We start from the raw sequence: 21,510 nt of genomic DNA, 5'->3' as shown, positions 1-21,510 counted from the left end.
AAGCATGCAGATGGCTCATTCAATCATTCAATTCCTGCTCACCACCACTACATGGAGCTTGTCATAATGTAATTCAAATTCTATTAAACTTAAAAGATCCATGGCTTGTTTTGGAAAGATGACATAATGAGTATGAAAGACAATGCGTTTTAGCCTGTCAGATGTGACTGGGGAGGGCATTCCAGGGTGAGGGGGCGGCTGCAGCAAGGCCCTGTCAGAGGCCCCCCTGTCACAGCTTTAGCAAAGAGATACCTGTGATGCTTATCAAAGTGGATATAAATTGTATGATCATATTCAGCCAGACAGTCAGATGGAGATTTAAAATCGTGAGCATTTTTTATTTGTTTATTTCTTTTTAATTTTTTTAATTAATTTTTTTACTACTTGGGGAACCTGGCCCCCCTGGCCCCCCCATTAACTCCGGCAATGCCAAGACTTTTTTCCCTCTCTCTCACCTTCTCTGTAATGTCTCTCACCCAGAGGAGACCCACGTTGCATTCAGGTACAGTCAGTTAGATTCAGCTTTGGGGGTGGTGGTGGTGGTTGCTTAAACCTGAGCTAAACCTCTGGTGTCACTCCACATTTACTCTTTAGGCTTTAGGCAAGGTGCCACAATAGTCTACTGGAAATTTGAACTTTTATGATTGAAATGTCATATTTATGCTTAGTGGATGAAATTCAACTTGGTTGCTAAAAGGGGTTTTAAGGGGGTATTTAAGTTCATAAGAAACAACATTACTGGGTCCAAGAAATTTCCAAATGCTCACCATTTTAAATCTCCATCTGACTGTCTGGCTGAATATGATCATATAATTTATATCCACTTTGATAAGCATCACAGGTATCTCTTTGCTAAAGCTGTGACAGGGGGGCCTCTGACAGGGCCTTGCTGCAGCCACCCCCTCGCCCTGGAATGCCCTCTCATGTGATATTGCTTATATATATATATATAAAGCATTTACAGCATTTAATTTTGATTGTGGCATTTCCTCAGTGCTGTGAAAACATTCTTGTGACTCCAGAATTGCAGCATCTAGAATATATGATGTTTTGTAAACAAACAAACAAACAAACAAAATCACAAACAAGGCCAGGACATTTACCAATGAAACATCTCAACTTTTATTCTGCATATAATTCTGTGCAATAATACAATGTACAAAGAATCAAGTCTGTAAATATTACAATCCATACATAATAGTTTGATTTGTCCCCCCATTTGCTACGAAATGAAACATAAAATACATTCAAGGTCTCTGGAGACAGACGGACACTCTGCAGGACAGAAGACCCAGTGGGGTGAAGAGAGGACATACTGGACTTTGGGGGTTTGGGTTTTGGTCTCACCTCCATGCTTGTTTTTTTGTCCTGATTTCAGCTCTAGTGGCATGAAAACTGTTTGCATAATCAATCATGCTGAAAGCACTAGTCTTACTATGTCTCTGCACCAGGGCCACCGAGACAAATTCGTGTGTATTTAGTAAATGAAAGGATTCTTACCATAAAAAGGTGAAATTAATCGAATATATATATATATATATATATATATACACACACACAGTATATATATACACAGTATATATATATATATATATATATATATATATATATATATATATATAAATAATATGTGTGTATATATATTTTTTTTTTACTTCATTCACGACTGCTGAACGAATACAGAGGAAACACTCATGAAGACCCTTAACACTTTCAAGTCTCTAAATGTCTCTTGTTGTCCACAGAATAAACATTTATGATCCAAGTTCCAAGTTCAAAATGTCATCGTTCACCCGAGTGTCTGTCCACTGTGCTGGTTTCAGAACAACACCACTTGGTACAACACCTGGTACAACATGCTGTACAAGGTGTTTGCTATACAAAAGTCTGAATTCGAAATGGAATAGAGTCAGTTACCGTGGAAACTAAGGCAACCTCGACCAACAAGGCCGCAATAACCCCCATCACTGAGGGGAATAGACAACGTCTCCAGAACAGTGCTGAAAACACACACACACACACACACACACACACACACACACACACACACACACACACACACACGCCTATACACCTTCATATAGCTGTCATCATGTAAAAACTCAAATTTGGGTGATTTTCATATTTTCACTGAAACTGAGAAAATTCTCCAACCTCCTGGGCTGATGAAACATTTTAAAATCCACCAAATAAACTCAAAAATCAATTGTCAAGCTGCAAACAAGACTGTGTCAAGTTGCTGAAAAAAGCTCACATACATTAGATACAATGTTTTCACCTGACAGCTGATGTACAGGCACACAAACACAAAGAGGCACCTGATACAGTATACATTTACAGCCCCAGGCTCATTCTGTCACACACATACAATATACAATCAATAATCATTAAGACACTTTTCATTCATAAATCCACTGCAGTCAATCCGCCCCTCAGGGCTTCATGACATTACAGCAAGCCAATCAGAGCTTATCAGCTTAATTCTACTGTTTTGTAAATTGATCAACTGAAGTGCGATAAAATGTAGGACTGGGTATCGTTTAAATTAAAATATTACGATACCAGTACCAATACCAGTACCGTTAAAGTGATACCGATACCAATAGAGTACTTCATTGATTCTATACTTTTTTTCTACTTCATTCGTTCATTTTCTAATTCATTCATTCAACTCCGTCACATAAACACCGCACTCGACTTCCCCACCACAGACTGTATGGGTTGTAGCTGCTGTGGTAGTGGGCCAATCACACGTCGCATTAACTCGAAGAACCCTTGCGGTGATTGGCTGCAAGTAAAACCACAAATTGGTGTTTGTTTGTTTTTGATCTGTGTACAAAAAAGATGGAATGTAGGCATCATTTGACTGGAGAAGTTTCAATACTACTTGGTACTGAGTTATTTCGGTCGATACCTTTCAAAAGTATCAAGTACCGATCCCCAGCCCTAATCAAATTGCACCCGTGTGTCAGTGTGTGGATCAAGGGTCTTTATCGTCTGGCAGTGCGACTTGTAGCTGGCGGACTCCCGCGTCGCTCAGCCCCTCTCCGGGACGTGGTTGGACCTCCTCGTAGGGGGGCGGGGGGTGGTCGGTGCTCCGGCCGGGCGGGTCCGGTCCATCGCCCTCCTGAGCCAGCAGGAGCTGTGTGGGCCCGGGGCCCGAGCACGGGGCCAGTCGCTGGCCCCAGCTGCCGTACACCGCCTCCTCATAGGAGGGCAGAGACACGGGGAGACCCTCTACCATCAGGTCCATCTGGTCCGACGAGCGCCGGCTGGAGGGGACGAGAGAGTGTGAGATTTTAAAAATATATATATATATTTTTAATGTAGTTTTAGTTTTCAGTGTGGGTTTGGTCATTGTGTGACTTTTTTAAATAATATTTTAGAGTAGACCATTTTGTAATAGGTATTGTGTAATAGAAACAATAAATCACAAAATTATAAAAAAGAAAAGAAAAAGGAAGAAAAAAGATATTTACATACATTTTTAAGTAGTGTTCAATAAAAATGCAAAATACCAAAATGTATTCTCTTTTTTAATCTGCACATAAACAGTGTAACTAGTTAATAACTATAACTAAAAACATTTTTATTTGATCTTAGTTTCCATCTTAAGTTTTAGTTTACGTGAACAGCTTATTTTAAGAACATATTTACTGTCATCACTGGGTGCCATGATGTCACTTCCTGTCTGTGTGCATTCAATACTCTCTCTCATCTGACCTCAGCCATCAGATTAGCAGCCGACCCCAGCAGAGACTCAGGCTGCTTTCTCATCATCACCATTAAAATGTTTAACCTTAAGAAGAGGATTTGAGGGTGTTTTGTGCAACCGATTTGCAACCGATACACCTTAACTTGGACTCTAAGGAAAATCTTAACTTAAGGTGCTTTGTGGAACCGACGAACTTAAGGTTCACTTCGCCCTCATTTTACCATATGACCTCTAACGCCCAAGTCATAGAAGTGTCCCAACAACACACACCACCATTTTGGGTCCTAGCAATCAAGACGAATCATGTTTTAACTGGAGGACTCAGGTTCAAGCTCCCTTGTCAGTAAGTGTCTGTTCCTGTCATGAAGTGAATTTTCCTGCACGACATGTAACATGATGTTTTGGATAATAGGAGATTTACAAATCTTCAGGCCATATCATAAAAACACTGACAACTTGTTTTTACCACTAAAACGTAAGTTTTCTTACTTTGAGATAATGCTAGTTGCCTACTATCGCTCAAGTGTATGCTAAAGTGTTAGCACAGAGTAAATGATCTACTGTGGACATTGATTATTTAGTCTTGTTCTCATCATTTAAGTTGACTTAAGTTGCCATCAGTTGACCAACAGGCCAATCTCCCGAAAACTTGGCACCTTTGGCAACTGACCTGCCAGGACCCCCGATGATACACTTACTTACAATACACCGATACATGGAGCTGGAAGGGACTCAGTTTGACTCAACCTGGACACTTGTGGTCACAGGAGATCCATGACAACACATTACCGCCCTGCCTTTTATCATTCAGTTTGTCTGTCAAATAAATGATGAGGATATTCAATAGGGAACGGCTCCAGTGTTTCCGAGCCGATCTGACGGCCTCACCTGTGTGAGTGACAGCGGTAGAGGCGGGACTTGACGATCATGCAGGCGGTGGTGGTGAGCAGGAAGATGGACACGCCCACTGCTGTCGTGGCAACGTTGGGCATAGAGTGGGTGGCCCTGTCCTCTGGGTTGACATTATGCCTCTCTGAGAAAGAGACAAATCATTGTTAAAAGAAGAATCCAGCGTCTACTGTCCTCTGCTGTGGGTGGAGAAGTTGATCTCTCTCCTCTTCTACCATGGATTTCTCCCTGTATGATTGTTGAACGTCTCCTTAGAAAGACGCCCTCGCTCCTTGACTCTGAGGGACAGACACCAAAACCTGATGCTCACAGATGATGTTGTAGATCCTAAAACATTTTCTCATATCAAAATCCATTTGAGCTGCTGGAAAATTGTCTGCATTTGACCAGTTAGTTATCTACAGCAATAAGAGAAATACACCACAAAACAATAAAATAGGCCCAAAATTGAAGGTGTGTTTCAGTTTTCCTTTAAACATCAACCGACACAATTAAACCTACACTGTATATCCTAATATCTATCTTGTTATATCTTCAGACAGTAGGTTGCATAAAGTGTCTACAAGATAATATCTATCTTGTTATATCTTCAGACAGTAGGTTGCATAAAGTGTCTTGTGCAAAACCAAATTGTACGCAAAGCATCGTGGAAAAAGCCACTGTAAATACGCAATAATAGACGTATTTAATCTACAATCTATGAGAGGAGGTTATCTGTCTAGTTATGTGGTTTGTCGGCACCCATGACGGCACGGCAGTAGCTTTCCATGAAGCTCTGACAGCACCAACTCAGCGGAAACGCTTAATGGTTATTATGGTGAGTCGGCCCACTTCCTCTTTGTGAGCTCGAGCTTCCTGTCTGAGCGTGTCACAGAGTGAATGGTAACAGAGGAAACTGGGCCGTGAAAAGGAAAGCTTTACGTTCCCCTGCATTGAGTCTGAGCATGTCTGTGTTTCTGTTAAGTAGGTCGACAGATAAAAGACTCCTGTTGTCGTTATGGAGGTGTACGGACTTACTGGGGTCAAGCTGCTCTGAGCGTTTAGTGGTGTAATAGCCCACCCTTTCCCCATACACCCTTAAGGATTAACCACCACGCTGTAGGTCAGGTGTGTGTGGTGTATACACACCTGACCTATATATATGTCCACACAGACATTCCACAGACAAATTCCAAAAATGGAAGTTTGAAACCCTCATTAGTGTTTTGCTTTCACCTGTGTTTACCCTGTCTTTTAGACACAAAATGGCCCCTGTGAGAAGGGTCTTTTGGCGATTTTTTACATTTGTTGTCTGCGCAGCCCACCACACAACAGCTTTTAGCCATGTTTAATTCAAGGAAAATTACGCTGGTGTATGGGAGTGAATGGAGCGCTTTCTCCGTGATGGGCGTGGCCTATTTCATGCAGTGTCTCTATTGGTTAGATCTAATATTAAGCATCAAATCTAATAGGGAAAGATTTAATTAATTATTGAGATGAGATGAAAACAATCAAAACAATCAATGATCCCAAAGAGGAAATTGGGTTGTACCAGCCAATAATTGAAGATGAGGTAGATAAGAACACAACATATCAAACATTATTATGGTGGATGGTAGCAAATACTAATTCTTGCTTTGCTGACTATATATCTACCCCTTGTAGACCAAAATAGGCCACATAAACACCAGACATAATAATTCTTAGTATTTGTACCTGTATGTGCGGTGGGGTTTAGCGTATCAGGGGCCATATCCACAAAGCTTCCTAGTACTAACAGGTGGTCCTAGTGGTGAAATTCTAAGAAAACTCAGAGTGATGACATTTTATAAGAATTTCCCCTTATAGATAAAATCTATTCACAAAGCATCTTAGCCCGTAAGAGAAGTCTTAAGCTGGTAAACGGTTCAGAGTAGAGAGGAGGACTTTTAGGAGCATTTATTATTATTATTATTTTTAGCAGGAATCAAACTCTGAACCTTTTTATTTGCCATGTTCTCCGCTCTGAGCTAAACACAACCACAGTCATGTCTGTCTACTTCCTGAACACTCATAGCAAGAAGGAAGCGATGCGTGATTAATCAGCCTTAAAAACATTGGCTGGGATGAGGCATGTGGTCAATTATAAACTGAAGTAATCACATAGGAATGCTCTGATGCCTGCTGACGCTGGGAAGCTGCAAACCGCTGTCTGAGAACATGGTCACTAATGAGAAACTCTGCATGTCAGGAATCTGAACATATGACTTACTGTGTGTGTTTTGGTAGGAGCTATTTTATCCAAAGCAATAGTGTTCTTCTTTCTGAGCAATATAGGACCAACATATTGTGTAAGAATATTTCTGACAAAGTTGATAATAATTATTCATATTAATAATCTCAGTGAGTCTGCTTTCCATTCATATCAGCTACTGTATATAGCGTTACTGCGAAGAGACATTCACCACTGAAACACCTTATTTAATCAATGACTGAATCAACTGATGTCAGGGTTAGACTGTAAATACTACCCAGTTGGGTTGTATGCAGGACAGACAATCTCTCTGTCGTTAATGTTGGTGCAACTCCAGTCAAGTCAGGTCAAGTTTATTTATACAGCCCTTCATCACACAGTCTCAAGGGACTTCACTGAGAACGCTCAACTCAAAATAAAACTAGCTAATCTGTCAAGCATGTTTCTAATCAGCACACAATATTGCAGAGGCTCAAAACTCATAACTGTCCTTTTGTTGTTTTGTTTTTGTTTGATAAAATCACTCAAGCTATCAGCACTCTCGTTCCCACCTAAATGCAAACCTGGAAACTGCCCAGTACAGCCACAGTGTTCTGCTGTTGGTCACTGAGCGACCGCATTGGTCACTGAGCGACCGCATTGAAATGTTGGGGTCAAGATGACTTGCTCAAGGGCTTCCTGACAATGGTTGTCGCCTACGCTGCTCCAACATACTACGCCAGCCTGCCATCCGACCTTTAAGGCAGCAGTATTGTGCAAAGGAAATCTAACTTTATTCCCCTCTTGTGGGACATTAGCACTGTAACTCAGCACCCCCTTACCTTTCAGAGGGATGCAGGCAGGCACTGGAGGCAGCCACTTCCCATGCCGGCACTTGGAGCTGCGGACCTTGCTGGGGATGTGGTACCCGGTCTCACAGAACACATAGATGGAGCTCTTCTGGGGGAAACCTCGGCATGGGGACGGCTCACAGCGGAAACCCCCGTGTTCTGGTACCAGAGGGTGGCTGCAGTTCCCTTGTCTGCCTGAGGAGGGGCGGGGGGGGGGGGGGGGGGGGGGGGGCAGAGCAGAACAGTAAAGCACATGCTGTGACACCTGAGGCTGCCAATCTCCATAGCAATGCATTTGTTTACGGTAATTATACTCATTAGAAATACTGCACGCTTCACACACTCATTTCTAACCTGCTCCCTGTGTCAGCAAACAGGCTGAGCTACGTGTCGCCCTGCCTCTATTCTTGCAAAGGTTTGTGCACAACTCCACCTTCAACTCCACCTTCAACCTACAATAGATGTGAGAGGTCATGCTGCTTCCCAGTATTGGACATGGTTGGTACTTTATCTGGATAATATTTCACACTCCATCTGCCAGAGTTTGCTTGCATGTTAGGAAGAGGTGTGACAGGGTGCAGGGCAGGCTGGCACAATGTATACTGGTACAGTGTCAAAGGACAGCAAGGCAATATTGTTACTGTATACAAGTGGTGACATGAGGCAAAGTCTGGAGGTCATGCTTCTGATCTGGGTAGTGGTAGTTCATTTGTTAAAAAAAAAAACTATATTAACTCATGACATGCATGCTCTTTTTCAGCACCACCCTGCCCACTGCAGCAGCTAAAAGTGGTACTGTTTCACTTCCCCTACTGGTGTTCAGAGATTCAACCTTCTGCTTGCCAGTCTGCTTCTCTAATGTAGGTTACCTCTACCCCCGCTAGCTTCTCTGACAGCCACACTGACACGTGAAGAGAAGGCTGCAAGTGAAAAGAGCTATGGATGGAAAGCATTTCAACGAATTGCCCAGTGATCATATCCATCAGAATCAGAATCAGAATCAGAATAACTTTATTGATCCCTGAGGGGAAATTGAGTCATTGAGTGATCAGATTCAAAGCAACTGATTCATTGTGGCAACATCAATGCCACTTACTGGCTCTATAGTAAGGTCAACCCACACAAATGGTTTCATAGAATAACAAAAAAGGGTTTTAACTGAGTTATTCCCATAGTAGGGTGGTGATTCACAACCACTTTTTGAACAACTTTAATGTGCACCAGTTCCAAAAAAGTTGCATTGTAGCTTATTCTTTTAATTGTATTGCCTGTTGCTGGGGACGTTGCCCATTTTCATTGGCCAAAGAAATGATCAGTGCTTCAGCAGCACACTAATAGCCAGCTGAATCTCTACAAGACAGAGTCTAAATGTTGAGTTGAAACAAATCACTTGCTGCTTGTACTGACAGATGGGCCAAGCTGAAATAGCAGCAAGGTGGTCTTCCCATAATAGAGAGGTTGCAGGTTTGATTCTGGCCAACAGCAACGTGTCCTGTCAATGGGCCCTTGAGTGAGACTACGAGTAACTCTGGATAAGAATGTCAGCTAAATTTGAAATGTTTGCATGAAGGAACTGTATGAATGGACAGTTATGATAAGGCCTCTCCTTATCATGAAGGAACAGAATGAAATGGACAGTTATGATACGGAGAGGAGGAGCCGTGTAAACTTAGTTTTGATTATCTGCAACAGAGTCAACATGAACAGAAACGGGCTGCAGGCTGTGTGTCAGAGTACCTGACATTCATTTTGAGTTCACAATCAATATCAGTCAGCATTTTCAGAAGCTTCCCTACAGACTCTTTCAGTTTCAGTTTCAGTATGTCATTATTAATAATGTAATTAGTAATTAGTCATGTAATTAGTAATGCATTAGTAATATGCAGCAGAGGAGCCAGGAGTTGTCAGTTCGGAGTCATCAAAGTTCAGAGGCAAAAGTTTTCTCAATATGCTGAAGTGTTTGAGATTTTCTAATGTTATTTATTTTATCAAATGAATCTAGAATAAGAAATGGTTCATTCCAAAATGGTAAATATTCATATTGAACAAAGGTTGGAACCTGAAATTTGCCAGTCAACGGTTAAAAAACAGAAACTTATTTCTACAAAAACAGAGCTATTTTGTGAGCCGACGTCTTCAGATGACTCAGAAGTTTGACTTCCTGGATAATAATCATGTTGTGACAGTATGCATACTTTTTTCACTCCAAGTGATGCTAAATGATATTTAGGATTGAAACTCCAGCCTGTGACCAGTGAACACATCAAACGGTGTTTCCCCTGTCATTCTAACAGTGTAGGTGTAATTCTAACAGTGTAGGTGTCATTCTAACAGTGTAGGTGTCATTCTAACAGTGTAGGTGTCATTCTAACAGTGTAGGTGTCATTCTAACAGTGTAGGTGTTGGCAATTTTTGTTCTACAACGTGGTGTAATTGCTAATTATTCTGAAACTTGATTTACAAACTAGGTTTATTTGTGATCAAATTAACTGCCATGGATGCCCAGAGTCTGATGACTAATAAGACTCTGGGACAGATGGATGATATTTCGGGGTATCCGGTGTAGAGCGGACGCCCGCGCCAAGACTTCAGCTTCCATTCTTGTTTACAGTCCAACGTCTCGTTTATGAGATTAGCCAAAATACCATCTGGACCTAAAACACCTACAATTGAGCAACTGCACCTCCAACATTCTCACATCAAGCGGACTGTCATCAATGATATCTGCTCTACACCGGAAACCCAGAAATATCAGCCATCTGTGCCAGAGTTGTATTAGTCATCAGACTGATAGACTCTGGATTACCAGATTGAAACTAATGTTCAGGGAAAACATGTAGAAAACAAATAATTCAACAAATGAATGAATGAATGAATGAATGAATGAATGAATGAATGTAGCGGATGGATTGCTAACATGACAGTTGGTAGCCTGGCTTTCCACATTGACTGGGTGAGGTCTGAGGGGTGAGGTGTGAGGGAGGTGTGAGGTGTTATGGGTGAAGGTCCGGGGTGAGAGGTGGTACCTGCAGTGAGTTGAGGTAAGAAGGCCAGGAGGAGGAGTCCACAGCACAGATTGACGTGTCCACATGGCCATGGATACAGGACGGACGTAGACATCAAATCAACTTCCTGATGACACAACAGAGAGACACTCCATCAGCTGTGCAGAAAACACACGCAAACAAACCTAATGTCCATGTATGCATAGAAACCCTGGCCAGTACACTTTCTGCTTTATTCTACCATTGCCCAATGCTACATTTTCTTCCTGCTTGCTTCCTCACCCAGTCTGGGATTTGCACCAGCGACCTTCCCATCTGAAACCTTTAGGCTCAACTCTGTTGGTGGTGGTGGCATTAAGTCCTAGCTCTACTGCTCTTCCCACACATAGACTTTACTTGGCCATATAGTACTGTAACGGCTGCCAAAGTATATTTGGCAACCCATTTGAGCATTAAGTTATTTTACTCTACTGACAATCACACATACTCAGAGAGAGAGAGAGAGAGAGAGAGGGAGAGAGAGAGAGAGAGAGAGAGAGAGAGAGAGAGAGAGAGAGAGAGAGAGATGTTAGAAGACATGGACCGGTGGATATTTTACAAGCAGGGACCAGGTAAAGCAATCCCCCTGACCCCCACACCCCCTATGTCAACTCACCGGCCACCACAGATACATTCAAACTCTGTGGGAAACACTGTACTGTGGTTTCAGCCACAATGCAGCCAACAAACCAGGGTCTTTACAGAGGAAGCCTGGGCATGACTGAGTCAAACCAGGGTCTTTACGGGGAAGCCTGGGCATGACTGAGTCAAACCAGGGTCTTTACAAGGAAGCCTGGGCATGACTGAGTCAAACCAGGGTCTTTACAGAGGAAGCCTGGGCATGACTGAGTCAAACCAGGGTATTTACAGAGGAAGCCTGGGCATGACTGAGTCAAACCAGGGTCTTTACAAGGAAGCCTGGGCATGACTGAGTCAAACCAGGGTCTTTACAGAGGAAGCCTGGGCATGACTGAGTCAAACCAGGGTATTTACAGAGGAAGCCTGGGCATGACTGAGTCAAACCAGGGTCTTTACGAGGAAGCCTGGGCATGACTGAGTCAAACCAGGGTCTTTACGAGGAAGCCTGGGCATGACTGAGTCAAATAAGACCTGTGGACCGACCACAATGTAACATGCAGTGTAGAGGCCAGTAGTGGCTGACAGTCTTCATGATAGTGGCATTTGTTTACAGTGTTTAGCCTACTAAACTGTCTCAATGTTAACGTGATTTATTGATGTTAAACTGCAATAGTGAACCCATAGCACCATCAACTGCTCTACAGCAGACCAGGTTGCCACTCTGTCCCAACATGAACCTGCCGTCGCATTTTGACCTTTCGACCAATAGCGAAACTAACCACCTCACACTGTTTATTGATTCAGCATCGACCAAGACCTATATCCAAATGACTGGTGTGCACCGTCTGTGGTTCTGCTCCTTATACCCAAATGACTGGTGTGCAGTCTGTAGCTCTGCTCCTTATATGTGGCATTACAACTGAGCACCAAACTTTTCTTTGTCTTCAAACAGAAACTATCCTTCCCTCGTTCCCTTGTGACGCTGAAAAACCTCAACTTTCTCCAAATGACTTGCAAGTGAACAGGTAGAGTGTCAGCCTAAATGCCACATTGTTTTCAGTGGAGTGTGTGTGTGTGTGTGTGTGTGTGTGTGTGTGTGTGTGTGTGTTTGTGTCGTGCTTTCAAGGCAAGAGTGGTGCCAGTCATCTCAGGGACAGCGGGGGAGGCCCCAAGTTGCCTAACCATGCCAGACAAACTCATGCACACGCCCACACACACACACACACACACACACACACACAAACACACACACACACACACACACACACACACACACACACACACACACACACACACACACACACACACACACACACACACACACACACACACACACTGTTGTTTTTCTACATCCAGTCTGTGGAATAAATTATAATTTGCACAGGATTCAAACATTACCGAGGTTCAACACCCACATTCACAAACACACCCACATACACAGCTCCGTCTCTTGTGACCACAGCCTATGTGGGAGGTTGCTAGTCATCATGTTTGTCAGGTTGGAAATGGGGAGGCTTCACCAGCAGCAGCCATCTCATTCTATTCTGCACAAACACTGAAAGTAAATAAATACTGCCTTTCACCTCACAACTTCACAACTGGCATCCTCTCTAGTGCATCCAGGTGGCTGCAGAAGTGTAAGGAGGACTTTTAGATCTTTGCAAATTCTTCTGTAAAGTCTTTAAAATGGTATTTCTGATTTCAACATGAGAATAAGGTATAAAAGAGCAGAGGGCCAGCGCTCATTCTCTTTTACTGTGAAACACCAAACGTTGCAGCATCTTTAGAAGAACCGGCTGTTGCAGTTCATCATCCCCCAGTTTCAGCTGAGATAAGAAATGCCACAATCTTTATCGTATTCCTCTTAAGCGCTGAGCGTGTGAATGTTGTTAAAGCACGCTATTTTATAAAGCTTGTTTTTCCAGCCGCTTCATCACTGTCACAGCATTAAACGTTATTAATTGTTGTGACTATAAAACAGTCAGTTGAAAATTGCTTGGCTTCACACAGACCAATTTTCACAAGCTTAAAAGCTGTTAAAAGGATGTGATGCATCAACATCACATCAATCAGCATAATTAATTACAAACGCCATTCTGACAAGCCTTCATTGTCAATTTTTTTCCAGTGTAGGAAGGATTGCTAAATTTACAGTGGGGATAAAAACATGAGCAACACTCTTAGGTAAGTTTGCACATTAGCGGCTCTGAATGACAGTGAGAGGTCACTTTGAAATTTGTTGTCAGTAAACGTCACACACAGCAGCTCATGTTTACCAAGCAGCCGGTCTGTGATGCTTTATAGACGGCTTCAACTCGACAACATGAACATTCTAAATTCCGCCCTGCTTACTTCCTGTGTTTGCTCGTCCAATAACTGACAGGACATAAGATAGGTTCTAAACGGTTCCCTAGCAACACCATTCCATGGAAACGGTCTATATATAAGAAAGAAACCAGAGAGACCAGAGAGGAGAAACCCTAACGTTGGCAAGTGCAGCTTTCTCCGGGGGGGATCTAGCTGAGACTTCACTGTGATGTTTTGATTTGTCACTTCCTGTGGGCAGAGAGGTTTTCCTGCCAGTGTACCCACATCAGCATTACTGCACAAAAAGGCTGAAGCTGCAGATCTCAGTTAGATAGGACACTGGTGTCTTCTCTGCTGCAGGCCCAGTTTGTCATTTAATCACAGATAAGACATAGGCATCTTTACATGAAATCTTGCCCTACTGCTGCTGTAATATTGTACTAAAGGATCAGTGATTATAGGGTTCCCACACCTTCTTAAAAATCAAATTCAATTACTTTTCAAGGACTTTCCAGGCACAATTCCCTTAAATTCAAGGACCCTAGTAGTTTGAGACACAGATCAAGGTGAATTACTGTTACAACACTGAGAATTTTTACAATGAGAACTAGAAGCTTTACCGAAGCTCACAGACAACAATTAAAAAGAGAGAGGCTTGAACACTTCTCAACTCTGCTGGGTGTGTTACACGTTTAGTTTAAAATAAATCAAAAACAACTTCAATTTCTATTCTTGCCCAAAATATATAAATTCAAGCACATTCCATATCTATTTATGTCTATTTTCAAAAACTTTCAAGGCCTTGACCCACCCCCTCAAATTCACAAACTTTTGAGGATTTGAAGGACCAGTGGGAACCCTTACCTGTATACATAAGACTGGAGCTTTTGTTCAATGGGTAGAGCATGCACCCACCAGGGTTAATTCCCACTGAGGCCACCAAGGTAATAATCTGCATTGCAACATTAAATCAATATCAGTTCAGCTACTCTGTAACACTGACTGATATAATACAACAGTCAACTATTTACATTCCAATCTCTCCAGTTCATGAAAGGCACTGTCTGTTCTAAACATCAGTGTCTGGAAGCTCTTTCCTGCGCAGAATCCCCTGGAGCATATTTTCCGGTTTATTTGTAATAAACAGCACTTGAAGTCTATTTTGAGCGTGTAGATTTACAGTAAGCTCTTACGTGTCTTTGCCCACTGAGCCACATCAGACAGTCTGGTTGATCAGTAGCTGTCACAGGAAGTTGGTCATGAAAGCTGCTATATGCAATGCTGTACTTTGCTCTTTCTGCTCTGATTGTCAGACTCAGAAAACCCAGTGAACTGTGAGCCGGTGGGGCACAGTATTGTGTGAATGTGTGTCATTGTGAAACAGACATTGCGTGTCGTCAGCTTGTGGGCTACAAACCCTGTTGCATTAATGTGTGCATTCCGTGAACGCAGTGAAACATGGGAAAAAACATTCAATATATTTTTCTCCTTTATTCGCCGTATGTAGCCCCGCCCACTCGACCCGTTTGTGTTACGACTTCCTGTTCAAAACGCCGGCTGTTTTACCTGCTCAAACCAGAGATCGTCTCTCTGGTCAAAGCTAGTGACTCACTGGAAGCAGGCTGTGGTGATAAGCTCTGCCACAGGAAGTGTAAACACAATCGGTTCCTCTTGTGTTTACACTTCCTGTTAGTCTCTCAAGCCAGACTGTCTCTTCTACATAAGGTGAATAGGTATTGATCAAGCTTGCTCGCTTGGGGTGTTTTCTGAGTCTCATTATGAAAGACAATATTGTACTACAATACTGAATATACCTTTCATACGATCCTTCTCTTGATATCGTTCTTTATTATGTAAATTCATAGTACACATCATGGTAAGTATCAAATGGGCACGGTGGCTCAGTGGTAGAGCTGTCGCCTCGCAGTCAGAAGGTCCTGAGTTCGATTCTCGCCTGGGACACTGTGGGCGCTGTGGTTGTGTTCCCCCCCATGTCTTCAGTGCCTACTGCCCAGGTGGGGTATCTCGTCGTAAGGGCCTTTCTGTCTGTGTGGAGTTTGCATGTTCTCCCCGTGCTCCCCCAGGGGGGTTCCTCCGTATATAACCCCCCCCCCCCCCCCCCCCCCCATTACAAACATGCAGAAGATCAGATCGTCATCGTCATCCGACCAGTGACGACAACATCCGAAGTCGGTCCCCGGGCGCTGTACGAGAAAGCGACCACTGCTCCTGGCCTGCCCCCCGGAGGAAAGGACAAAGCCAGGATGGGTTAAAAGCAGAGGACAAATTTCACCGGCCACCGTCAGCATGTGTGTGTTGTGGCCCTCCGTGCATGTGTTGATTGTAATCGTGTGACAATAAAGACGGGCTTGTCCGTCTGAAATCGTGTTTTTTAAATGGGTCTACATTTTCATTGGTGGTGATTTCCAACTGGAGGTCCAATGGTCTGCCTACATCATTTTTCTAGCTGTAAAACACTGCCAGCCCTCTCCATCTCAATCTGCTGTAGGTCATATACGTTCCTGCATCTGCTTTGCCAGGGAAATCAGCCTCTGATTTGCATACCAACGATTAGGTGTATGACATGCATCTACAATCTGACCAGGTGTTGCTATGGAGAAACCTGTCACAATCTGACCAGCTGTTGCTATGGAGAAGCCTGTCACAATCTGACCAGGTGTTGCTATGGAGAAGCCTGTCACAATCTGACCAGGTGTTGCTATGGAGAAGCCTGTCACAATCTGACCAGGTGTTGCTATGGAGAAACCTGTCACAATCTGACCAGGTGTTGCTATGGAGAAGCCTGTCACAATCTGACCAGGTGTTGCTATGGAGAAGCCTGTCACAATCTGACCAGGTGTTGCTATGGAGAAGCCTGTCACAATCTGACCAGGTGTTGCTATGGAGAAGCCTGTCACAATCTGACCAGGTGTTGCTATGGAGAAACCTGTCACAATCTGACCAGGTGTTGCTATGGAGAAACCTGTCACAATCTGACCAGCTGTTGCTATGGAGAAGCCTGTCCCAATCTGACCAGGTGTTGCTATGGAGAAGCCTGTCACAATCTGACCAGGTGTTGCTATGGAGAAGCCTGTCACAATCTGACCAGGTGTTGCTATGGAGAAGCCTGTCACAATCTGACCAGGTGTTGCTATGGAGAAACCTGTCACAATCTGACCAGGTGTTGCTATGGAGAAACCTGACACCACTTGAAAAGGGGGAAAGAGCTGCTATAGGGTTTGCAAACGTTTTCATGTCACAGGAACCCCATCATCAGACACCAATCAGGCCACAGACTCCCGGCCCCATTTGATACCGCATATTGTCTTAGGGAGACATTATGGAAATAGGTTAACAGTTGTTGATTTTATATTAAATTGAGTGGACTGTCTTCTACTGTAAGTAAGAGAGATAATAGTGGTGACAGTGAAACAACTAAATGTCATTATCATACATTCTATAACTGGGATAACTTCCAGTGAATTAAATTCAGTAAATTAAGCTGTTCCTCATTTTGCCAGGGAACCCCTGGAACCCCTTCAATCCCCACTAGGAGCCTTTTAATGACCCCTGGGACCCCCTAAAAACCACTGGGATAGGACACATTCAAATCTCCTGGGACCCCCTCTGAGAGCCAAGATACCTCAAAAACCAATAGGACCCCCTGGATCACTGTCTGGGACCCGCTCAAACACTTTGAAAAAGATCATATAGCCCTACATAGGAACCCCTCAAACATCACAGTAAAGCCCATTAATCAAAGGAATAGGTCTCTACTGTTTCTGGTAAATCCTGTAGTGAACGGTGAGTCAATGTGAAAGGCTGCTTTGTTCCTCAGCAACATCAATAGCTCAGACATCCGTGGAAGCTTCATGAGATCGCCAACAACAAGATGACAGGACGGGAATGGCATCTTCAAATCCACAGTGGCTATATATGGTGCTATGATATTTGTCTAACGTTAGTAGTATCCTTCTAAAATTCACTACAACATTATAGGCTAACGTTTGTCCGTTCGTGGTCTGGTCTCAAACATGAACCAAAACTATGAGCCAGTGGCAGTGGTGGCCTCAGTCTGTGTTATTATAATAATTCAATCAACCCACTTTATCATTATGTCAGTTCATCGTTACAGCGTGGGAGTAGGCTATCAAAACAGAATAAATCCGGAAACATTTCTGAATCAATTTTTTAAATCCCACTGCTTAAAGCAAAAGCAGTCTGCTTAACGGTTGTACCGATTAAAGAAGGGGGTAGCCTTTAGGAGGGGTGCAGATATCGTCTACCTCGGTGAAGTTGAGGTTGTGTGCTTGGCACTGCTACACTGCTGGATGCGGCCGGAGTGAATGTCTACTTTCACATGAACCAAATTGCATGGGTTTTATGAATGGGAGGAAAATGCTAAATATCTCACCTGACAAGCGTGTAGGCACTGGCAGGCAGCAGCGGGAGTCAGAACAGGCAGGTCCTGGATTAGTTTTGGTGGAGGTTTGGGGCTGTTTTCTGCTGTAACAGACGCTCCTGGATCAGCTGTAACAGACGCTCCTGGATCAGCTGTAACAGACGCTCCTGGATCAGCTGTAACAGACGCTCCTGGATCAGCTGAAACGCGCTCCTCTGCTCGCGCCGGCTGCTCAGCAACAAGTGGTGATGTTTCGCCTCCTGGCTCGTGCCTGACTCATCGATCAGCTGCTGTGTTTGACACGTTTGACAGCTCGCACGGAGACTTCCTATTGGCTGCTGTGACCGCGAAAGCCCCGCCCACGCACGGCTCCGTCATGTTCTGGAAACTCCCCGCCTCCCCCCTCTCTCTCTCTCTCTCTCTCTCTCTCTCCCTCTATCTCTATTTCTGTCTCTATTTCTGTCTCTCTCTCTCTCCAGTGGGCAGACCACACACAGTACCGTTAACAATAATGTCCCTGTCTTCTATCTCTATATTTTTAAGTGACCTACCATACTGTGGTTTTGTATTGTATTATCCCATTGAGATGCCATCTCAATGGGACTCACCCATAGGACTCACCTGGTTTAAACACACACACACACACACACACACACACACACACACACACACCCACACACACACACACACACACACACACACACACACACACACACACACACACACACACACACACACACACACACACACACACACACACACACACACACACACACACACACACACACACACAACCACAAACCCAAATCCTGACCTTACACTAGTTCATTATAGGCAATTAGGCATCATGAGATCTTATTGAGTGTATCAATAACATTATGAAAAAGGAATTCATTCAAGTCATTAGACAAGTGGACGAAGGATCCACCGAAATAAAAATATTTATTTTGGTACGAAAAGAGTAGACTGTGGCAGGGGCAAAAGGACGATTCCTGCATAGGGGACTTTAATTGGAGAGTTCCCGTAATTCAAAATGTGACAGAAACTGGGACCAGATCCTTAGTTTGTTCACGATTGGATTTGTAATGGCAGTAGGCTAATTACATGAGAGGAGTGAAACAGTGAAAGATGACTTCAATATCTCCATCATCACTGTGTCCTATCTTGGCCACGCATTCTTGGATGGATGATATATTGTTTAGCAAACATTTATGGGTCTAATTATTGTAAAAGAAGATAATCTAAACCTGAGCCATGACAGTTTGCCTTTGAAAAACACAGAAACTAGTAACTGCTGTTTACGTTTGCTGCCCATGGGCCAGAAGCATTGTGTGTGGGGCCCTGTACCCTCCACCTGCATGCCTGCCTGCTGTGTGTTTAGTCTGCTGAAGCCATGCAGCCTGCAGCTCTGATGCCTCTTCCTCTCATCTGAAGCAATGACTTGACGGAAGTGCTAAAAATAAAACCTTGCTGACTTTGCTATGCTTGTTGTAATAAGCAGAGTCAGTTCTTTCCAGGGGTCGACTGACAATCTGCAGAGGGAGACAGTGCAGCCTGTCCCGTCTGGCTGCTTCCATGCAGGTATGTTAGGGCAGTGGTTCTCAACATGGAGTCCTTCAGGGGGTCCCCACCAAACTGATGAATTGTTAAACGTAAGTATTATCTCATTTATAAGAAGTTAACACAATTAAAGAATGTAGAAGAAAAGACTATGTTCACTGTTATCAAAATCTCATCAGATGGGGGGGGTCCGTGGCTCTAAAGTGGGTCTTTATTATTTCTTTAATTTTCAGATCCCCCCCCCCCCCCCCCCCCCATTTTCTCCCCAATTGTACTAGGCCAATTATTTTCCCGTGCTGCCCTGGTCGCTGCTCCACCCTCTGCCAATCTGTGGAGAGCTGAGACTAGCACCATGCTTCCTCCGACACATGCGCAATTGCCAGCCGCTTATTTTCACCTGACAGGGGGAGCTTCACCAGCAGGACGTAGCATGTGGGAGGATCACGCATTATCCCATGGCGGGCCCCTGGGCCTGGATGCATAAAGGGCCCCCCTCACAGCGCACATACGCACAATTAAGGCCAGAATAATAACTAAGACATACACTCACCTGCATCTCAACAGGATTTACAGCACAGCCACCTGAACACTCAAAGCCAACAGCACAATAACAAGAAATAAACTCACTTGTATCTAACACAGGATTTACAGTGCAGGTACACTCAATTAAAGCCAAAAGCACAATAATCCTCTAATTGTCCGTAAACTTATGGAACATTTGGTAAAAGAATATAGGGTTGGGGCCTTACTGTAACATCCCCACACATCCCCCCACCAGTTGAAAAAACTGGTGCTGGACTAAAAGAGACTCAAAGTAAAGAAAGGAATGTCCGCATCAGTATATTTGAATAACTAAGTAGCCTATTTACATTTAGTGTTTTGTGTAGTGTACAGTTATTATAAAATGTTCCCAAAAAATATAGTTTCTCAGTAGTAAGGCACTAGTCAGAAATACACAAATTAGAGAAAAGTGTGACCACATGCCCTGTTCTCCCCTGCATAAAGCAATCTTATTTAACCATTCAACTTCCTATATAATGCCTTGCTATCTGTGCGCGCAGGCAGTCTGTGTCATAATATCGTGAGGATGATGAGAAGCAGATAGAGGAAAGTGTCACAACTCATTTACCAAACAATCTCCTTTCTTTGTTACTTCTTCTCATCCACCCTTCCTCTTTTTAAATTCAACTCTTCTGCTTTTGCACCACAGATTTAAAAAATGTATTAAACATGGGTAGCTAATTTACAGCAGGGTGCTGTAGGAGGAAAGGAAGAAAAGAGTGGAAGAGAGATACAAAGTATGGAAACAAGATAGGTGGGTTTTTATCCGCATCTAGACTTGGACAACTATTTTGAATACCATATCAGTAGTGTAAGGCTTTGGATCAGTTCGTCCCAGGCCTGGGCAAGAGACGCGGTGGCCCTGTGAAGAGGTTCTGGGTTATGGGCCCCCTGGGCTCTTGGGCCCCTGGGCCTGGTAGGCCTGTTCAGTAATACATCCCTGGGATCACGCTATTCCCACCAGTTCCCTTCCACCCCGACCAGGCGCCCTGACCGACCAGAGGAGGCGCTAGTGCAGCGACCAGGATACATACCCCCAATCCGGCAGACACCAGCCAATAGTGCCTGTATGGACGCTCAACCAAGCCGGAGGTAAAAAAAAAAAAAAACTCTCGTAACGGGACAAGCCCGTCTTTTATTGTCACACGAACACCACAATACATGCATGCTGTGGACACACTCATGCTGACGGTGGCCGGTGAAAAGTGTCCTCTGCATTTAACCCATCCAGGCATGTCCTTTCCTCCGGGGGGCAGGCCAGGAGCAGTGGTCGCTTTCTCGTACAGCGCCCGGGGACCAACTTCGGATGTTGTCGTCACTGGTCGGATGACGATGACGATCTGATCTTCTGCATGTTTTTAGTGGGGGGGGGTTATATACGGAGGAACCCC

At 43.8% G+C, this 21,510-nt stretch overlaps 1 protein-coding gene across 3 annotated transcripts; it reads right to left on the bottom strand.

Moving 5' to 3' along the window:
- Positions 1 to 1,640: 1,640 nt before the first annotated feature.
- LOC310776843 (sushi domain-containing protein 6) lies at positions 1,641 to 18,214 on the bottom strand. 3 transcript variants are annotated; one of them, XR_014552708.1, is made up of 6 exons: positions 18,011 to 18,214; positions 10,693 to 10,798; positions 7,658 to 7,861; positions 4,604 to 4,748; positions 2,035 to 3,272; positions 1,641 to 2,000 (listed from the first exon to the last, which is right to left on the bottom strand). XR_014552708.1 is itself a non-coding variant. In XM_083637040.1 (5 exons), exons 2-5 carry the CDS (start codon positions 10,784 to 10,786, stop codon positions 2,981 to 2,983), a joined length of 735 nt encoding a protein of 244 aa, XP_083493166.1. In that variant the 5' UTR covers positions 10,787 to 10,798; positions 18,011 to 18,214; the 3' UTR covers positions 1,641 to 2,980. The 3 variants fall into 3 exon arrangements, 1 of the variants encoding a protein (XP_083493166.1); XR_014552709.1 differs by having other exon boundaries at positions 2,039 to 3,272; XM_083637040.1 differs by having other exon boundaries at positions 1,641 to 3,272.
- Between the last annotated feature and the right edge of the window lie 3,296 nt (positions 18,215 to 21,510).

This window comes from Poromitra crassiceps, assembly GCF_964638095.1.
Source record: "Poromitra crassiceps genome assembly, chromosome: 5".
NCBI lineage: Eukaryota > Metazoa > Chordata > Actinopteri > Beryciformes > Melamphaidae > Poromitra > Poromitra crassiceps.
Note: the sequence above shows the minus strand (reverse complement) of the source record. Positions and strands in the feature narration are given on the sequence as shown.